The sequence below is a fragment of the Cryptotermes secundus genome, unplaced genomic scaffold, assembly GCF_002891405.2.
Source record: "Cryptotermes secundus unplaced genomic scaffold, Csec_1.0 scaffold680, whole genome shotgun sequence".
Classification (NCBI taxonomy): domain Eukaryota; kingdom Metazoa; phylum Arthropoda; class Insecta; order Blattodea; family Kalotermitidae; genus Cryptotermes; species Cryptotermes secundus.
In genome coordinates, this window is record NW_019731231.1 from 292,186 (window position 1) to 313,414 (window position 21,229).

General features: G+C 37.2%; 1 protein-coding gene across 7 annotated transcripts in view; it reads left to right on the plus strand.

Moving 5' to 3' along the window:
* LOC111866591 (ryanodine receptor) overlaps positions 1–21,229 on the plus strand; it is a 256,073-nt gene that overhangs the window by 196,870 nt on the left and 37,974 nt on the right. For all 7 annotated transcript variants that reach the window (XM_033752340.1, XM_033752342.1, XM_033752343.1 and 4 more), the window contains 10 exons: positions 3,545–3,614; positions 6,482–6,661; positions 9,786–10,017; positions 11,242–11,330; positions 12,952–13,121; positions 14,933–15,078; positions 18,461–18,531; positions 19,556–19,621; positions 20,059–20,138; positions 20,382–20,543. In XM_033752340.1, the coding sequence (XP_033608231.1) occupies positions 3,545–3,614; positions 6,482–6,661; positions 9,786–10,017; positions 11,242–11,330; positions 12,952–13,121; positions 14,933–15,078; positions 18,461–18,531; positions 19,556–19,621; positions 20,059–20,138; positions 20,382–20,543 (1,266 nt within the window). The remainder of the gene's footprint in view (positions 1–3,544; positions 3,615–6,481; positions 6,662–9,785; positions 10,018–11,241; positions 11,331–12,951; positions 13,122–14,932; positions 15,079–18,460; positions 18,532–19,555; positions 19,622–20,058; positions 20,139–20,381; positions 20,544–21,229) is intronic.

Consider the following 21,229-nt stretch of genomic DNA (forward strand, 5'->3'; position numbering starts at 1 on the left):
TATATTATTCCTATTTAAATGAGAATAAATTCTTCTATAAATAATCTTTTCAATGATTTTAGAGAAAGTTGGAAGAAGTGAGATTGGCCTATAGTTAGAGATTTCAGTTTTATCACCCTTTTTATAGAGAGGCTTAACTTCAGAAAACTTAAGCCTATCTGGGAAAATACCAGTTAATAGTATCTTATTACATAGATATGTTAGGGGAGACAGGATATACGGGGCACTAGATTTCATAATCTTCAATGATATTTCATCATAGCCATGAGAATTCTTCGGTTTCATTGACAATATTATTTTTTTAATTTCATAAGAATTAGTATTACTAAAGTTCATTTTTGGAAATAACTGGTGTGAATTTTGATGTAAATAATATAAAAAATCCTTATTATTATCAGGAGATTGTTTATAAAATTTATTGTCGAGTAATTTTTCGGCTATAGATGAAAAGTAATTATTAAAAGTTTCTGCAATATCAATTAGTACAGCATTTCTTTCAGTAGATGGCTTTAAGTGTGACAAACCAATATTAAGAGGAAGGAACAGACAGATATGATTTGTACCTGTGGTCATTTTGAGGTCATTTGAGGAAGTATTGTGTATGTGAGTTCTGTGGTGGAACTAGGGAACTGAAAGGTTAAGTTATATGGTAAGGGATTATAGCTGTTAACATCACATAACTCACCCAATTAAAAATTTAATTCTTGAATCATCAATTTCTCTTTTCTTATAAACATGGCATACTGTCAACTTCTATTTTGAAAATTTAATATTTATCTCAAAACATAAAATATCTGACATATCTATGTTGTCAGTTCCTCTTTCTAAGTGTTAGAATTCTAATATTCTAAATTGGAGACTTGCCCTTGAGTTGAGAACTCCATTTGTCTCTTGAGAGGAGACACTCTAACATGTGTCTTCTTACTCAAGAAACTTCATATTCCTCCTGACATTGTGTTCATTTTACTGTCTTAAAGTAAAAATTATCCAAATTTAAATTTAAAATAGCAGAAACCTCTCTAGTCCTGAAAATTTGTGAAATCTGTAGCTTTTAATTTGTGGTTTAAACTGTTAGAAACAATTTACAGAATCATTTTATATTTGTTTCAAAAATAAACATATTTGTAGTGGGTAGACCTGTTACTAGGAAATGATCGTAAACAAACAGATATCCACAGCAACAAATCAACACACAACAATAAAGGTTCTGTTGGAAATGGTGTTGTCTGTCATGGTCCATGCCACAAGCAGGACGGAAGTGAAAGCTGGTTCACCAAGACTGACCCCATGTGGAGGCAGGTCAAATACCTCCACTGTGACCCTGCAAGTCATAGGAGGTGACCAAAAGGGAAATCTCAAATCTGAGACAGTAAAATATGGTTGCAAGTCCCAAGAGACTCAGACCTGAGAAAGACTGCGCTGGCAAGGGCTAGCAGCATATACAAGAGACAGACCCATCCCCTCATCAGATAAGGCGCCCCACAAAAACAAGACCATAGCTGTCAAACACTAATGAATATCTGGGGCTCTTACTGACTTACTTACTGACTGACTGACTGACTGACTGACTGACCATCAGTTGCAATGTGACTTTGACTTTGACTTTTTGACTGAGTTCAGTTAGACAGGAGCTGCCATTTGGAGAGCACTTGAGCATGTAAGCAGAGGAGTAGCCATTGTTGGAGCCGTTAACAGGAAACGACTAGTGCAGACTGTAACAGACTGAGAACTCTGTATGATCTAGTGTTTTGTAAAATGAGTAGATCAGTGATGGAACTATAATTAAATGTCATTATGAATTGTGTGTTAAAGTGGTCAATAAATCCAATCTCCAATCCAAAACCCCGCTGAGAGTCACTCATACACATGACAATATTTGCCTATTTAATTAGTCAATTAATGTATTAATATGCATAATTAAACAAGAAGTCCTGGAAAGAACTAATTGGCTTCTTTCCTTTCACTATAATTTGAATATTTGTTACAACATGTAGAAAAAACTTTAGTATGTATGCTTAATAAAGCCACTGAACATAATACACTTACCAAATTTCATGACAATCAGTTCAGGCATTCAAATAATATTGTAACGTGTTTTTGCCACTGAAGACGCCTTTCAGATTGTTAATTGGTTTATTTAACAACCTAGAAGTCTTGGCTACAATTAATTATAACTGTTACAGGTTTACACAATTTACAAACCCTACACACTATTCTGTCCACTCTGTCCTCAGTAGTCTACACGTATTCACAGTATGATACGGGAGCTATACCAGTGTCACTGTATTACACACTCCCAATTACTTCTCTTGTGAGCCAAGCATCTGCTTCTCGCACTATAAGTTCTAATCACACGTTCCGGTATCCTTCTTTCCGCTACAACTGAACTCGGCGACTGTTCCATCCACACTGTGTCACTCCTGCTCACACACTCCTAACTCCTAACTAACTCTTGAATAGTCTTCGCTGCGTAATAGTTACCACTGTTGCGTAATGTCGTGTTGGCGATAGCCTAGCAACGCTGTCGGGTGTTGTTTACTGCTGCATAGCAACAATGGCATCCCGTGTTACATCACCGTGGCAATGGTTGCCTGATGCTGCCGCTCCTCTGCCACGTCACCGCGGGGAACGGGGTGTCTACCGAGCGTTGCACACTGATGGACAGAGTGGGGGTATGTGACGTCACTCGCAAGATCACAGAGTTCACGTGACCCCCACCTCCTGCTATGCCATCCATGTTATAATATTATCACGTGTTGGGTGTATACGCGACAAATAACTTCACGCGTATCTGTTATAGCGAATTTTATTTCACATTCGCTCTTACAATCACACAAATTACAATCTGACAATTACTGCCATCGGCAGTATCACAAATACTAGACTGCAAATGCTGGTTGACTGCCTGGCTGACTCGTAACTCGAGAACTTGAGAATTCACTTCGGCTGCTGATACACTTTAACTGACAACGACAACTGAACTCGGCGATGGCCACATTTCAACTCGTAACTCGCTGCTGGCTAGATTCCAACTCAGCTGTACGCTGCTGCCTTGAGAACTGTCTTCGGCGACTGATACACTTAACTTCTCTCCAACTTCACTCAGCGACGGCCACATTTAAACTCACTTCGTAGGCAGTGTGGTTCACTTATATGTTCGCAACGCCCACCTGTTACGCAGTAGGTACCGCTGTTGGCTGTTACCCGTGTCACAGCTGCGTTGCATGTTACGTCACCATGGAGGAGGGTGATGGAGCGCTGACTCACCCACCACGTCACTGTTGGGTAGGGAGGGGTTGTCATCCATTGCGCAACATGTCACAATATTAAGGTTATTACCTCAACAATCTGAGAGACTGCAGTGTTGGTATTACTGATGGGAGGGACTTATGAAGCATGCCCTTGAGATGGCCTCAGGTGTTGTGATATGCATACAACATTGATGATCGGTTCAGACATTCAATTAATATTAAGGTTCCTACCTAAACAATTTGAGAGGCTATGATATTTCCATTACTGATGTGAGGATATTGTCTGACTGTAGGTCATGTGGTGAGGAAGAAGAGGAAGGAGAAGAAGAAGGTGGGGATGAAGAAGGAGGTGCTTCCATTCATGTAAGTTACCAGTTGAATTTAGCACAACTGAGTCGCATTTTAGATTATGAGAAACATTTCATATATGAGTTTGATATGACTGAAAACCAATGCTGTGGCATGCTTAATTTTGTGGACTGGCTAATGAGCTACTCAGCTACAATGAATAAATTGTTTGCTCACTCACTCTGGCTACAAATGGTAAGTTAGTTTATGATGTCATGTTACTAATTGTAGCCTTTCTTAGTGATTTGTTGGTCACATTGATCCTGCTCTTGGATATTTGCACTGTACGGAAGTGGGCAGTATTCTTGGAATGCTTTGGGGCAGAATGTTTCTCAGAACAATTGGCAGCACTGCCTACTTCCACACTGCAAATATCCAGCAACAAGATCAACCTCAACTGTGATATCAAGGGTCAAGGGGATAATACACAGGAAACTTCTATTGGGTTTTTGTCGCATGCCTGCAGTATAGGAGAGATTCCACTCTAACAAATTACCAAGTTAACACAGGGACTTTTGTCATCTGTAGGAAATTGTGATCTAGTGGTCAAAGTACCTGCCTATAGATCCAAAGGCCCCGGGTTCGATTCCCGGCACTACCAAATTTTCTTAGAAGTGGTGGGTCTGGAACGGGGTCCACTCAACCTCATGAGGATAATTGAGGAGCTATTTCAAGGAAATAACGGCTCTGGTCTAGAAAACCGAGATTAACGGCCATGGGGATCCACTGTGCTGACCACGTGACACACTCGATCTGCAAAAGTTGGCACTGACTTTGCCAACAAGCAGCAGTCGCTTGGTTGGTATAGTTCGCAGACTGCAGGCCACGGAGTTTGTTTGCTTGCTTGTTTGTAGGAAATAATCCACATTTTATTTTAATACTAAATGGAAGAAAGTAGTAGTATGAAATAAATGAGACATGAAAGAGCATCTAACTTATAAAGGGTTTAGAGACACTCATAAAGGGTTAAAACAGATTTTCGTTTGTGTGACCTGTGATTTCTCTTCTTCTTATAAATTTTTTGTGTTGGTGTCTCTCACATGAGATTTTCATAATTATCTGGAATGATGTGTATAACACTTAACTTACATTGAATTCTTATGTCATACATATATACTAATCTGTAATTGTTCTACAATTTTAAAGAGAACAATGGATAAATTAATGGTATGTATAATTAATAACAATTGTCTCCATGTGTGCTCATGAAGCAAGAACCTTCACTATTAAATTATGCCAAATGATTTCTTTTTAGCCTGCTTCCCTTTTTTAAGGAAGGAAGGCAGGCTTATGAGCTTACTGTGCTCTCTATATATAACAACCTTTCAGCTCTTAAACCAGTTGACCAGTTCTGAAGATACCTGGTATGAATATTATGGGACTGGAGGCCAATCCATCATCATATTTCCAGTTTCCTATAGTCAGTGATCAGAGAACATGGTGGACACAATAAATTGTGATATCGGGGCAGCACTGCTGACACTTGCTTCATGTTCTTGAAATGTTGCATGTTAATAGATTTTTTAGGAATGTGCAAACTCTGTCATGATAGTATTTGTAGAATGTAAAATAATGTCATGTCAGCCATGTGAAAACTTTTTAGCATTCAGTTTCATGGCGATAACTGAGGAAACACTGGAGCAGGATGTATGAAACCTGGTAGAGATAGATCATAAACATATCCACACATTATATATAAACTATTGTTGTACATCATAAATCACATACATGGTGACTGTGTGGAACTTTCAACAATTTTAACATTGACAAAATCTGTACTTAAGTAATACAATAGTAAAATAAAATAACAACAATTATAGTAATAGATTTGTAAAACAAGAAATCTGTGCAGTAGGAAGGTAGGCTTTGTGAATTCTGCTCAGAACTCATTACTTCATTATCGATATAAATTATAATGGCTGAAATAAAAATGAAAATAGGCTTACTGTTCCTGTATTCCAGCTTTCAGCTATCATATCACATTATGTAAAGAATGAAGTTGTTATGAAAAGTATGTAACCTGTATGTATACGTTTTAACCTGAAGAGTTCTGTCTGCTTGGGGAAAAAATACCATATAATCTGGTGAAAGTCAGCCGATGTCCCTCCAAAGTATTTGTTGACTTTCATTGGACTGCATGGCATTATATCCCAGAAGATAGAAATCTTCATCATAACCACAGTGAGAACATCAGAACCAACACTTTAACCTTTATATGTACAGTATTTTACAAATAAAATTTAAACGGTTTTCCTCTAATGTGACAGTTTTCTGTTACAATATATGACATAAACACTGTCCCAAGTGCAACAATTTATTGTAGTTCTTTTGTCTTGCCCTCTTCTACACTACATGTTTCGGCCACAAACGGCCATCATCAGGTGTATGCACTTACGTAGCTGTTACACTGCATCTAGTTTAAAATTTAAAACCATAAGGCTTCCCAGTTGTTCTTTTCGTTGTTACTAACAGGTAGATTCTAATAAACCGAAACCTGTTAGTAACGACGAAAAGAACAACTGGGAAGCCTTATGGTTTTAAATTTTAAACTAGATGCAGTGTAACAGCTACGTAAGTGCATACACCTGATGATGGCTGTTTGCTGCCAAAACATGTAGTGTAGAAGAGGGCAAGACAAAAGAACTACAATAAATTGTTGCACTTGGGACGGTGTTTATGTCATATATCGTATAGAGTGCAACAGGATGCTTAAATATAATATTCTGTTACAACTTTGTATCCTGAAACTCAAACTCTGTATGCCTTTCTTCAATCATTATGATCTCTCTGTTATTATAACATTATAAGAGGGCTTAAATTTGTTTCTTGAAAATAGGACAGACAATTACTGAAGTAGGTAAACTTGTTATATTATATTACAGGAACAAGAAATGGAGAAGCAAAAGTTACTGTTCCATCAGGCAAGGTTAGCAAACAGGGGTGTGGCAGAAATGGTACTCCTCCACATCTCAGCATGCAAAGGTGTTCCTAGTGACATGGTCATGACAACACTGCAGTTGGGCATTGCAGTTCTTCGAGGAGGCAATGTTGACATTCAAATGGTAAATTTCTTTATATGTATCAAATTTCTTTTGTGTTAAAATATGCTTATAGTAAAGCGTTGGTACAATTTTAATGGAGCAAAGAATGGAAATTGTGTTAGCCCATAACTGGATGTATGAAAACTGTAGTATATACTCACCTACATGAATCTGTATTGAATAAGTAAGGTAAGTCACGTCTCTCTTTTGCTGAGTGCTACCAGTTAGTTGTAATATGAGTTTATCCCATGAGACCAATTAAATAAACTTGTTTAGATTATGAGGTTATAAGAGTTTTATTGAAATTGCTGTCCCTATACGAGGGGGTACCCAAAAGAAACTGAACTTATTTTTTTTTAAAGTTATTTATTCAAATTTTAAGCACAAACCTTCAATCCCCTTCAGAGTACTCTCCACTTACACTAATACACTTGTCTAGTCTTTTATTCCATTTTTGAAAACATTGTCTAAATTCATCTTTTGAGATGCTTGACAGCGCCTCCGTCGTTTTTCCCCTCACCTCAGCAACATCAGCAAAACGCTTTCCTTTCATGTCTCTTTTCATTCGCGGAAACAAAAAAAAATGTTTTGATCATTTCGGGACTCTTCTTTCAAAGCACAGCATGCTTCCACGCGACCTTGTTTTTGTTCAGCAGTCAGCAGTGGTGGCACGAATTTTGCAGCCACCCTTTTCATTCCCAAATCTTCTGTCAAAATTCGCTGAACTGAGCTCCAAGTCACTCCCGACAGCTCCACAATTTCTTCAATGGTCTGTCATCGATCTTCCTTGATGATTTCACGAATTTTTTCAACATTTTCACCATTGACATTTCACCATTTTTAAATAGGAAAACCACTCAAACACTTGAGTTTTCCCCATAGCATCGTCCTTGTACGCCGTTTTTAACATTTCAAGAATTTCTGTTCCACTTTTCCCGAGCAAAAAGCAGAATTTCACCACCGCACGTTGTTCACGAAAATCAGCCATTGCAAAAACGACAATCACACAAAACAGATGTCACTATAAACTCTGCCGAAACTAGTCCTTACCATCTGAAGCAACGGTAGTCGGCTTATCGACTCAGGAATGTTAGCTGTATGCGCTCATAGCGGCAAAATGCGGTACTACAAAAGCTCTGCCCACAAAAAAAATTAGTTCGGTTACCCCGTTGTATATGTATGCTCCCTGTATAATGTTTAAACAGTGTTAGGTTGACATGAAGAAGTTCTTTGTGAATAATTCCCTCTCCCCTCAAGTGTTCTCCCTCAGCATTTCTCTGTGTACAAATTTATTTTCTACCTCTTCTCCTTCGAACCACCTTATAGAAAGCACACAGAATAACATCAGATGAATGTACTCATACTGTATAGTCCATTTTTTTCCACTTCCCCTTCAGTAAATGTAAAAAATTTCATTTTTATAATGGTTATCTTGTGCAGAATTTAATTTATGTATTTATGGATGCATCTTATAATTGAGGTTATGATACCAAGAGCAAAATTTTCTACACTTTCTGGCAGAATCACACTTCACACATGATTGCTATAAAAATACGTGTTTTTCAACAGTATATTGAACCATACTCACTAACTGCCCTATGTCTAATGGGCAGTCATGTAAAGAGGTGTATGAAGTTATATTGCTTAATTTATTTTTGTTATTAATGGCATAGTCGAGAATAGGACATGGCTAAGCTGCCACATTCACATGAGCAAAATAGTTTTGTGTGGTCTTATTTCCAGTTTTTATGACATGCAGCTTCAACTGGTGAAAAAGTATTGTCATGTGTTAGAGTGTGACTGGAGAGAGATTTAGGATTGATGATGGGATTTATTGGACTCTTTGATACATCACATGAATACACTTTATAGTTCACTATTATGTGTACATGCACGCACACGCACACACACACACGAATGCACTTGTGTCCACAGTCACGTCTTCCCTGCTGTTGCTTAGTAGTGGCTTCTGACAGCATATGTTCCCTTCCTCTGGGTTCCAAAACTGTCTCTGTCCTCACTACCAGCTTCTCACAGCAACAGTTTACAACAATTGAACCTCAGCAGTTCTGTAACTAACTCACTAACTGGCTAACCAACTGACTCGACTCAACTCCTAACTTGTCCTGCTTATAACACCTCAGCACAGACTGCATAGAAAATACCGTTCCTCTGTTGCTATTTACGGGCTGTTGCGTAGTTATGGCCATTGTATAATTGCTTGTTTCGTGGTCGTTGCCTAGCAATGAGTCTGTATGCCACAGTATTACTATACTTGATGTAAACTATTTCTGAAAAATAAATTTAACGTCTTCTCTATGCTGTATTCTTCATAGTATTCTCCATGTGACTTGTTATACTGAGTCCAGCACTTTTTCCATTCAAAGAAGCTTCTGTATACAAATTGAATCTATGATGTTTCTTTGGTTGTGATGACAGCATCATATCTGTTCCCTTGAGTACTAACTTCATTTTTGGAAACTGAAAAAAGTGACTCAGCTGAGGACAGCAGTCATTCAGTTTTTATTTACCAGAAATTTCTGCACAAACAAAGTGGAGCAGAGAACAGGGATGTTGTCAGATTGGGGAAACCTGTCTTATGTGCTCCATTTTCAGGACATTTTCATTACACATTTCTCTTGTAGATGCTGCAGAGCATCAGTGGACATTCAGGCCATGTAAGAAGAACTTGTGATGCATAATTCAATCAAAGTTTAAAAATTATGCGCTAAATCATCAACAGCAATTTTCAGCATCAAGAAGGGCTTGAATGTTTGAGTTCTGCTTACTGTGTGCTCACTGAAGCAATTTTCAACTTGATGTAGGCTTGATTGCTTTAACTGGTTGCATATGCACAGTTCTTTAAAGCATGTCATTTAGGAGGAAAAATAATAGGTAGTACCACACACAACCTTTCTTTACTACATGTTACTTCTGTAGAACACATCCTGTGTTTCTAAAATCAGTGGCAAATGATTCAGCAGAGAGTATTTCACCATCATCTGGCAGAAGAACTCTATGCTAACTATTTTAATGTCACTTTGCAACAGTTCTTACAAGTTATACATATGCACTATATTACATTGTGCTCTCTTGAGACATTGTATTTTTTTCTGCTTAACCAGTCATGGTATACTTCTTTCAGGGAATGCTGAATCACCTTAAAGAAAAGAAGGATGTTGGTTTCTTTACTTCCATTGCTGGTCTCATGAATTCTTGTAGTGTGCTGGATCTGGATGCCTTTGAACGCAATACCAAGGCAGAGGGTCTGGGTGTAGGTTCAGACGGAGCAGCTGGAGAGAAGAACATGCATGATGCTGAATTTACTTGTGCTCTCTTCAGGTTCATTCAACTGACCTGTGAAGGTCACAATCTTGGTAAGTCTCTTTCTAGTCTTCATTCTGCATAATGAAGTCACCACCAGAATTAATAGCTTATTGTCTGTACCAGACACCTTTTGCAGCTGGAAGCAATGGATAACAGCAGAACCACACACCAAGAACATGAAAATATAAAATATTCTCCTGTGAAACTTTGTTGCACAAGAATCAAGAAATAATTTTCCAACATTAATCTTTTCTGAAACCTTCAATTGTGCAGTCCATGTCTGATATGTATTGACACTTTTATTCACAACTATGTGGCAGCCATCTGTCCATATGTGACAGCTACAGTTCTGAGATGAGATTAAATAACTTCTCACTAAACAAGTCACATACATTAAGGGTATTTCAAATAAATTCAGATTCATTGGGAACTATTTCAATCTCAGGACTTTTTCCAAAAACAAACATACACTCCATGGGACACTGATAAAAACTGGACCAGTTAGAGATGGCCAGCAGATGAAGCAGTGTGTTTGCAACATCCCATATGATTGTGGCAGATGTTACATCAGTGAAACAAGCAGCTCTTTAGAAGTATGCGTTAAGGAGCACAAATATAACATGACAAAGGGTCTGCTTGAAAAATCAAAATTAGCCCAACATATGTAGAAAGAAGACCACAAAATACGGTGGAATGAAGCAAAGGTCTTGCAGATTGAACCAAACATCACATACAGGTAATACAAGGAATCTGCCCACGTGTCTCCGATAGGCCATTTGATGAGTCAACCCAGCCTGGACGGCTCTCCTATCAGGACTCCCGTTATCACAGGAGAAATCAAAAACTACAACTCCATCCAGTGTAGATTGAGTGGAAAGACTTATGTTTCTTGTGTTGGTACCATATGGAGAATTTCTCTCTCCAGTGATGACTTCTATCTTGATAGTTCTCTGGTTGAATGCCTCATATACATAGAGTTTGTAATATGTTAATGTTTTGTCTTAGCTCTCACAGATTGTCTGTGCTGTGCTTGGCTTGCATACTCTGTCTTGGATTTGGTACATGTGTCTGGAGATAGGGACTAGCTCTGTCAATTGGGCCCAGAATTAACAATTCTAAGTTATTTTTTAGAACCTGCTGTTTTCATTAATTTTCTAGTAAACGAGGGTCATGTATAAAACATTTAAATTGTTTAAATAATCTGTTAAACTTTATGTAAACAGAAGTAACGGGGTAGCTAAATAATGTAAATATTTGTATTTATTTGTTCACAGAGTGGCAGAATTATCTGAGAACTCAGGCTGGGAACACAACTACGGTCAATGTTGTTATCTGCACAGTTGATTACTTGCTAAGGCTTCAGGTATGGCCATTTGCTTCATTAATGTAGAAAATACTGAAATACTTAGTTGAAAGTTTTGGTCTTGGATACTGAGAATGTTAAATTTTCGTACGGAAAAATTAATATTTTGTTTTCCTGTATTGACTGCATGATGAGGTATGCTGTCTGAGTTGTTTTATTTCTTCGTGAAATTTGCATAAATATCTGCCATTAAACTGTGACCTTCATTAGTGTTAAGTCAACTATAGTTTTGGTCCAGTCATGTTGATTATATTGTGTTGTGTTGTCTGCCTAATTCTGAATATTACTATGGAAATCCACTAAATTTTAGTTGGTCACTTTGACCTGGTTCAGATATAAGTATGCCAGCCTTTTTCAGGGCTACAGTTCTATGGAAAAGCTCCAAACATTTTATGGAACATGGTATAAACACCATTCCATTAGAGGACACCCTGCTTATATACTTTTTAATTTCCTGTCATCAATAATACCAGTGTGGTGAACACATGAACTTCTGAAATGGAAGTGACACTAGGACTACTGTTTGTAGGATTCTTAAATTCTGTGCACAAATAGGTCTTCAAGAAATATGCAGTGTTCATGGATTACCTTTATTTTATAGCAATATGGTGGCACCAAACAGGTTGGTCTAGCAATAACACTCAAATAGTTATATATGGTAGTTACTTAGTCTGAATCTCATTTATGACACCCACTATCCTGGTTGAAGTTTTTGTGATTTTCCTCAATCCCGCCAGGCAAATGCCATGATAGTACATCAGTCAGGCAATGACCCCTTTCTTCTAAATACTTGCCAATTCTTCATTGTCCATCAGCCTACCATTTGATACTATATAGTATGTGATATTGAAAATGATGTAAAGTAACTGACAAAATAAAACATGGTGGCCACAAAGTATCTGTATTTATCAGCTGGTTTGGTGGTAAAGTTGGCAACATGAAATTCTATAAGAAAATCGATGAAATGTATGCATATTCAATAACAGACTTCTTTTTATAGTCAACAACAGGGGAAGTATTTGAAGATACATTTCATGAACCAAATATAGTGTAGATATGTAGTAGCTGAAATTATCAACATGAATGTATATTTTGTTGTTGAGTTATTAATTTATGGTTTATTTTAGCTTCATTATCCAGATTGAAGCATTTTAAAGTAACTAGGCATCATTAAATCTTCCCTGAATATCTAGTTTGTCTTCCAAACTTACTTTAGATGCTAATATTATTATTTATATCATTATGCTTGAATCAGTCTTTTCAAATATAAGTATGGCAGTTACTCCTTACTAAACAGTGATGCAGTGACTGGCTGAGAGTATGGTATGAGGGCCCAGCACAGTGTTAATAGCCATATTGAGACACTATGTGATGAATTAAATATGCTCTTGATCTTTGTGTAAGATCACAGTGAGATGACAGGAACATAAACAGTAGAGAATATGTATATACATAAAGTACTGCTTTACCAGATGTTTACATATTGTTAATGATTTGCACCTGTGAGCTTCATTTGATCTGTATACTAGTATATATTACTAGTAAATATTTCCAAATATACTTTATGTTGTGTTATGCATAATGTAACTTTCATAGTTTTGTCACGTGATACATGTTACAGGAATCTATCATGGATTTCTACTGGCATTATTCTAGTAAAGAGATCATTGATCCAGCCGGAAAAGCAAATTTCTTCAAAGCTATTGGGGTAGCAAGTCAGGTATTTAACACACTTACTGAAGTGATCCAGGGTCCATGTACACAGAATCAGCAAGCCTTAGCTCACTCAAGGTAAGGATAACAAGTATTATACATTGACTGCACATGTGTTCCATACTTAGAAGTTTGTGTGATTTAGCAGTGGAATATTCGTGTTAAACTGTGTTAGTCCACCTAAAACTTTGAAAGTGAAATAAAAAAAGTTACTTTTGTTCTTCAGTGGCATTCAACATACTGACAGAAGAAGCAATCAGGTAATATACCTTCTGCCACAGCCGTTAGCAAGCCCATCATAGGTCTGTTAGGCAGATCCTCACAGCTTATGCTGGCTGTTTGTGACCATAAGTTCAAGTAGAGAAGACATGATATACTGTAAGCTTTATGGGAGGGGGGGTGCATGACATTCCAGGCCACAGATCACTGTTCCAAGTTACCATGTTAGTGAAACAGGAGATGTCAATACACTTCATATGCTTGGTGCTCACAGAGCATGCTAATAACTAGTGAACAAGCAGTAGTAGGATGGTAAAAAAGAATCTTTCTGCTCGAGGACATCATTATATTCTTCAAAATTTTTACTTCACTCTTCTCTTGAAAGTATTTCCAGAAGTACTACCGCAAGCCAAATACTTTTTGAGAAGGTGCAAACCGAAAGCAGCAACATTGGTTACTCCCACACACACACACACACACACACACAAATGCAAGAATTTCGGAATTTTTTAACAAAGAAGTGCAGCACTTATGAAAAGGTTTTGTCAGAAAGTATGAGTTGCTCACAGGAAGGTAAAGAACACACAGAATTGCTAAGAGAAAATGAATCAGCATGATTAATAGTAATCAAAAACTTCCTATTACAAGCTGTGCTGTGAAATAGTCAGCACTGTGAAAGCACAGTTGACCAGTAAATTCTCAAACTAAAGTTTTCCTCGCTTCTAGATGTCGGAAGCTTTAAACACTATGAAAAGTTTCCAACTACTGCTTATGAATTATTATTGTAATCATGTAAGCAATATTTCAATTGTCTTATTTTGAGAACTGAACTTCACATTACGTAATCACAAGAAAAATTTTGCAAAGTGATATTTCAAATGGTTCTGTCTTTTGAGATATCATAGAACACTGCCTGCTGCCTACTTCAACTCTTCAACCTTGAAAATTAAAGTGATATGCTCCTCTGAAATACTGGCTGACTACACCAGACTGCATGGTGTTACATACCACAAGACAGAATGTTTCATAGCCACTGATATAAGAACCTCTAGAACTGCATAATATTTCATACACACTCAAATATTTAATTACCACTTGAGTACAGCATTACCAGAAGTCTCAAAATTGTCAAACTTGTTATTAGTCATTGCAACAACTAATGCATCTGCTGAGTGGTGCTTCTGTGCCCACTTAACCTACACAGCATGCAGACTCAGGAGAAACTCACTAAGTTATTAAAGACAATTGAGTATCAAATTCTTCAAGGCATGGAAAATATTCAAGACTTGTGTAACTCTGTGACAGATATTTTCACCAAAAAAGAATCATGACATGGAACTGAAGTACAAGGTATGATAAAATAAGGTAAGCTCTTAATTGTGAATAATTTTATCTTATTATACATTTCCTTCCTCTTTTATTTTTAATTGTATTGTATTTATCTCAAATTTGCGTAGTTACTTCTTAAGATTTACATATATTTCTTTTACCAACATTTTCATGACCTCCCTCTGCCTGCAGTTTGGCTAACAGTTTTGAAAAAGTCACGCTGTAGTTTCTATTGATCTTTTCATATTTCAGTAAAGGTTATAGCAGAAGCAGCAGTAGCAGGAATTCACAGAAACCCTTTCATAGGTATTGTTCTCTATAAGCACGTTTTCTGTTTGCAGGTTGTGGGATGCTGTTGGAGGTTTCTTGTTTCTCTTCTCACACATGCAGGACAAGCTATCAAAACATTCAAGCCAGGTAGACTTACTGAAAGAACTTCTCAATCTTCAGAAGGACATGATAACTATGATGCTGTCTATGCTTGAAGGTAACAATGTCTGCTGTAGAAATATGACTACATGTTCATAATGAACACAGGAATAAGGAAGTAGTGATTTTCTTTAAACACAGTATATATAGGAGATAATGAATTTAGAAGATTAAACACGAGAACACAGCTGTTAAATATAACAAGATTAAGTCTGCTTAACAGGTATCACCAAGCTTTCCAGATCTCCATTTAGGCAGTGTTTATAGAAAAGTAAACAGAAAAATAAGTGAAACAATTTGAGCACTCACCATTTAACATAGCTTCTGTGTTTACTAAGACAACATTCTTTCTGAAGCTGAGGTACTTAATATTACAAAGATTGTCAACTCTATGAAATGTGATACATTTCCAGATTTGTGAATTGATGCGTTATGTGAATATATATATATATATATATATATATACAGTATATTTGTATTTTGTTTATTTATTTAGTGATTTGTAGCTTAGACTATGTAGTGCCAAATGGAAGGATGATTAGCATATAATTAATTGGACAGGATGAGAGAGAAAGAGGGAAAGGCCTACTTGAGGCACTGTTCCAACATATGCCTGGAGACACCGAGGAAAATCACTAAAATCCTTAGTTCGTGAGCCAGCTGAGATTTAAACCATTGACCTTCTGATTATAAACTGGAAGAGTTTCCACTCAAACCAACTTGTCTGATGTATTTTTGTATTAAGGAGACTCTCCAGTACATGATGACACACAGTATCTGGTTCATGGATTTTGCATACTAAGTAACATTGAATTTTTTCTTTTATTTGAAAACCTGATCATATTGTATTTCTAAAATGTAGTTGTAATGTAAAATTCCTCATATGACATTCCAGTGTCTGAGTTGATGATACCTTTTTCATCTCACTGTATCCCATTAAGGAATGTTAATAGCTTCTTACTGGCCCTAAGTGGTGAGTGACAGCACGGTAACAGATCATTCTACTACAACACTTCTTGCATGCATTTGTTCTGCAACAAGTGGTGTGAGTGCCATCTGTAATCTTATGAGCTGCTGACTCATGTAGCCCATACATCATGTCCTATCAGCAAAATACATTGGTAAGCCAATAAGTAAGTTACAAATGGATATAGAACTTAAACAAATAAGAGTAATGATTTGAAAAACGCTTTTATTTCTCAACATAATCTCCCTGTACATTGAGGCACTCATCCCATCATTTCACATGGCATGGTCTACCTCATAGTGCACGACGGGTTGCATGCTTGCATTGAATGGCCTTACAAAGTTTCCTGAGGATGTTACAGAAGGAGTCATCATTTGTGGTGTGTCTTTGAGGCTGGAATGTGGTGTGTAGTATGCCTCCGTGATCCCAGAAGACTGTGAGCATCACTTTCCTGGAGGATAGTGTCACCTTAAACTTTTGTGGGAACATCCCACATACCAACACGCGGTTTCACCAGTCTAACAGACAGCACTCAACTCCTAGTCAATATCACATTGCTGCCAACGCTTGTATTTATACAGCACTCACTCTCGAGCCCACCTTTACATCACAGCGCACACTAGCCAGTCAGCACTCACAATTGCAACTGCAAGTTTAAGCTCTGCCCAGCAAGCATGGTATAAAAGGCAGAGCCCAAAGCTCACAATCATCAGTGATCACATTCAGTTCAGAACGATTAGTCATCAGAGTCATCAGCTCTTCACTGCACCAAAGACAGCTGCCGCAACTCTCCAGCAACCACGCTCTGCAACCAGGCAGCTAACATAGTTGCCACAACTCTCCAGCAACCACGCTCTGTGACCAGGCAGCTAACGTAGTTGCCGCAACTCTCCAGCAACCACGCTCTGCTACCAGACAGCTAACATAGCTGCCGCAACTCTCCAGCCCGCACCATAGGCAGCTGTTCCTACTGGCGCATGCAGCACCACATCACCAGCCGGACGAACCAGCTGAACAGCCATAAAGACTTGGTCCACTTCAAAGGAGCAAATTCTGCCAGCACACTCACGGTGAAACAAACTGTCCTTTTCAGGGCCAGCCAACTTTTCACATTCCACATAGATTCACAGCTATTCTGTACATTCAATTTATACAATTTAATAGATACAATTGTTACAGATTTACATGGTTGTTAGAACATCGACAATCCCACACTTCTTTTTGGCAGGTGATGCAGGATGTTTCCACTGCATTGACGCACGCTTTGTCTCTGGCTGGTAATGGTGAACCCCAGACTCATCACCTATGACAATTCGGGCTAGCATGTCATGACCTTCATCATGGTATTGATTGAGATGCTGTAATGCCAGACCCATTCTTTGCATTTTGTGTTGTGGGGTCAGCATGTACGACACCCATCATGCATAGACTTTGTGAAAACCTAACCTGTCATGCATTATGAGGTAGGCCATGCCATGTGAACGTGCCTGGTTCTTACAGCAGCCCAAAGAATTTTATGCTGCTGGTTTTCAGGGGCTTATGAAATGATGGGACAAGTGCCTCAATGTACAGGGAGATTATGTTGAGAAATAAAAGCATTTTTCAAATCAGTACTCTTATTTGTTTAAGTTCTATATCCATTTGTAACTTACTTATTGACTTACCCTTGTATAAAAACATTCACAGTTCTTGCACATGACCTCAGCACTGAAATCTGACTCAGAGAGCAGTGACTTCATGATCTCTGTTCTGTCTACAGTTCATTCAATCAGAGTTCTCTCAGTTGTTCATTATTCATTGTGGTTGTTTCATGTAATGCAAACTCAACATCAAATTTCCATGCTTTAGTATTTGTGGTAGGATAATCAGGAAAAGTGGAGTGCTCTAAGTAAATAAGACATCAAGAGGATTCACTGCTTCACTGGCATACAGTCTGGCTTGAGAATTCAGCTCAACAAGGACTTAGTCCACTAACTATTTTCATGCTGTTCTAACAGCAGTTCTTTCAATTATAGGTGGGTGAGATGAACTAGTACTATCACTGACATTTTGACATCCAAGACAAAGAACCTCATCCACCATCTGATGTGACACTTCCTGAAATGTGCTTTGTTTTTGGTCCTTATCATCCAGATGCAACTCATCTTTCCAGCCTTTCTGAAAGATTAATGCTCGATTCTAGAACGATTTTGCACGCTTTCTTATTGTGATGTACTTTAAAACACTGTATGACCTTGTAGATGGGTACCAACATTTTGGAGTAACATGCTACCTCCATAGGTGATTTTCCAGGTTGTTATCAGAATTTGTATATGCAGTGTGAAGTCTTAAGAATTGCTGAATTATTTGTTTATCTCTTCCTTCCTCTAAGATCTCTGCTTTGTGATCTCACATAAAAGTATAAACAAAACCTAGTTCCTTTACACTACATCATGTTTAAACAAATTAACAGAGCCTCTAATTTTATTTTCAGGCAACGTTGTCAATGGCACAATTGGTAAACAGATGGTGGACACCTTGGTAGAGTCAGCATCTAATGTTGAGGTGAGTAAGTCTTCGAATCAGTATGGATATTCTTTCTGGAATTACAGAGTTTCTGAATTTTGTCCATCATTTTGTACTGTGAAAGAACAGAATGTTTCAGAAACTGGAGCTGTTTGCATTCTTAGGGAAAAAAAGTGGGGAGGCACTCATTTGTGTCTCTTAGAAAGAGCTATTCTCAGTCACTGGACAATGCAAGTATTTGAAGAAAGTTGTCTTCTGGGTTTAGGCACCGTGTATTCTTCGTTTTGGCCGACGTTTCGGAGGAANCATGTCCTATACATGATATAGGACAAGTCAAATACTTTAAAATAATAAATAATATAATGGTATAATAATATGCTAAGATAATACAATGATTCTAATAATAGAACTAATATAGTCAACTATATCTATATATGCATCTAGAATTGGTTTCTTAGTAAGATTTCATGTTTTTGTTTCATTCATTTTTATTCTATCCTGTAGATCAAAACACATTAATGTAGGACATGCTCATCTCTTTATTAGTTTTAGGTCATTATGAATATTTCCGTAATTTTAATCATGAATTTTCTTGTTTGCTCCCAGTGATAATAGCTGACCCAAAATCCCAATATATGATATGTATGACTAATCTGTGTTGTTCACTGATTCAAATTAGATCTTCCCAATGAACCAATATGATCAAATGACCTCCACTCTGTCGCCTGAGTATGAAAGTATATGCAGTGTCTGAAATATTATGTAATATCAGAGTACAAGGTGATGGACAATATCCAAAAACTGAATAATTCCAAGTGCAATGCACCCTTGTGAAAACCCTTTAGAATTGAAGTATGAATATTATTTTCTTAATGTCAAATGCCATGTTGTAATAAAAGACAGAGACATTGTCTGTTATATTTTGATTTAATACAATTTCAGCGTAAAATTTGTGTGCGTGAGTATCATCATTTGTTCTGCGGAAAGTGTCTGCTGCACATATAGATCACCAGACATGTTTTGCTCTTACTATTGAAAATGATGACTCCTATGTCTCTTACAGTTGATCCTGAAGTACTTTGACATGTTCTTGAAGCTCAAAGATTTAACATCATCAGCTAGCTTCCAGGTTTGTATAACTATGATTTTCATGTATGAGCTCTGAATTTTCTGAATATTTTCTGTCTTTATCATAGAACACTTTTGTGACTCCATGGAACTGGTTTCTTCTTGAGAAGCTGACAGTCATTCAGTGACTCGGGAAATTCATTGCCTTTTGTGCAACTCAAAGGTTCTATAGCATAGTCAAACAACCTGCATCTGGTCCCAGTCATGAACCAGATGAATCCAGTCCATTCTCTCACACAAAGTTTCATATGAATGGCCTTCACTTTAATAATATTAACATCAGTGTCTCCATCAAGTGATGTGTGTTGAAAACATTGTTATATAATTCTTATATTCTAAATTTAATTGGCTGTGAAAAAGTGTTTGCATCAGTGTTTTGTGTTTAATAAGAATAACAGACTTTGTTGTTGCTTCATATTGTAAAATGTTCCATTTTAGGAAATTGATGTTAACCATGATGGATGGGTTTTTCCAAAGGATTTCAGAGAAAAAATGGAGCAACAAAAGAGCTATACTCCGTAAGTTGTATTGTTACTAATTCTGTACATAATTTATTAAATATAGGCAGTAATTATTGTAAATAATGAGTCTTCTATAACATTTGGTTAACTTCTCAGAAATGTTGAACACACTGAACCAAAAATTCCTTAGTTGATATTTTCACAAGTACTTCTGGTATCTGTTTATTTACAGTCTTTCTCTATAGTGGCTCCATTTCTTTTTTTTTTATATATAAGGGTTTTTTGTTTTTGTATTTGCAGTGAAGAGATCAACTTCTTGTTGATGTGTTGTGATACAAACCATGATGGTAAGATAGATTACGTAGAATTCACAGATAGGTTCCATGATCCTGCCAAAGAAATTGGCTTCAACCTTGCTGTACTGCTTACCAACTTGTCTGAGCACATGCCTAATGAACCAAGGTAAGATTATTATCTATTCTTCACATTTCTGACTGAAGTTATATTCACTGGAAATGTTTTGTGAATATTATCACTTACTGTACTATTTTACAGTCAGAACTTGTCAGGTCCTTATTCAGATTATTTGTTTCACAGTTAACAGGTAATTCTTATGCAGGCTTCTGTTACATACTCTAATTGCTTTCATCATCATCAGTAATCTGTCAAGACGACAGGTCCACAGTCTCTTCCAAAACAATTCCTCCACTTAATGTGATCTAGAGCTTTCTCCTTCAAATGACAATATCCTCTTCTGTCCCCAAGGTTATCCAGCATCTTCTTATGTCTTCTTCCTCGTCTTCTTGTCACATTTATCTGCCCCTCTATCTTTCCTTCGATAACTTCTTTTAGAAGGCAGTTTCTGCGTAAAACATGACCAATCCAATTAGCCTTCCATTTTCTTATTTCGTATAGGATATTCCTCTGCTCACTGACTCTAATTAACACTTCTTCATTTCTCACATAATCGGTCCAACTGATCTTCTCCATCCTTCTCCAACACCACATTTCAAAACTTTCTAGATGTTTCTGATCTACAGCCCTAAGTGTCCATGTTTCAGCCCCATACAGAGCTATGCTCCAAATGTAGCATTTCACTAGTTTCTTCCTCAAATTTAAGTCCAGTTTGCTGGTAAAAAGATTCTTCT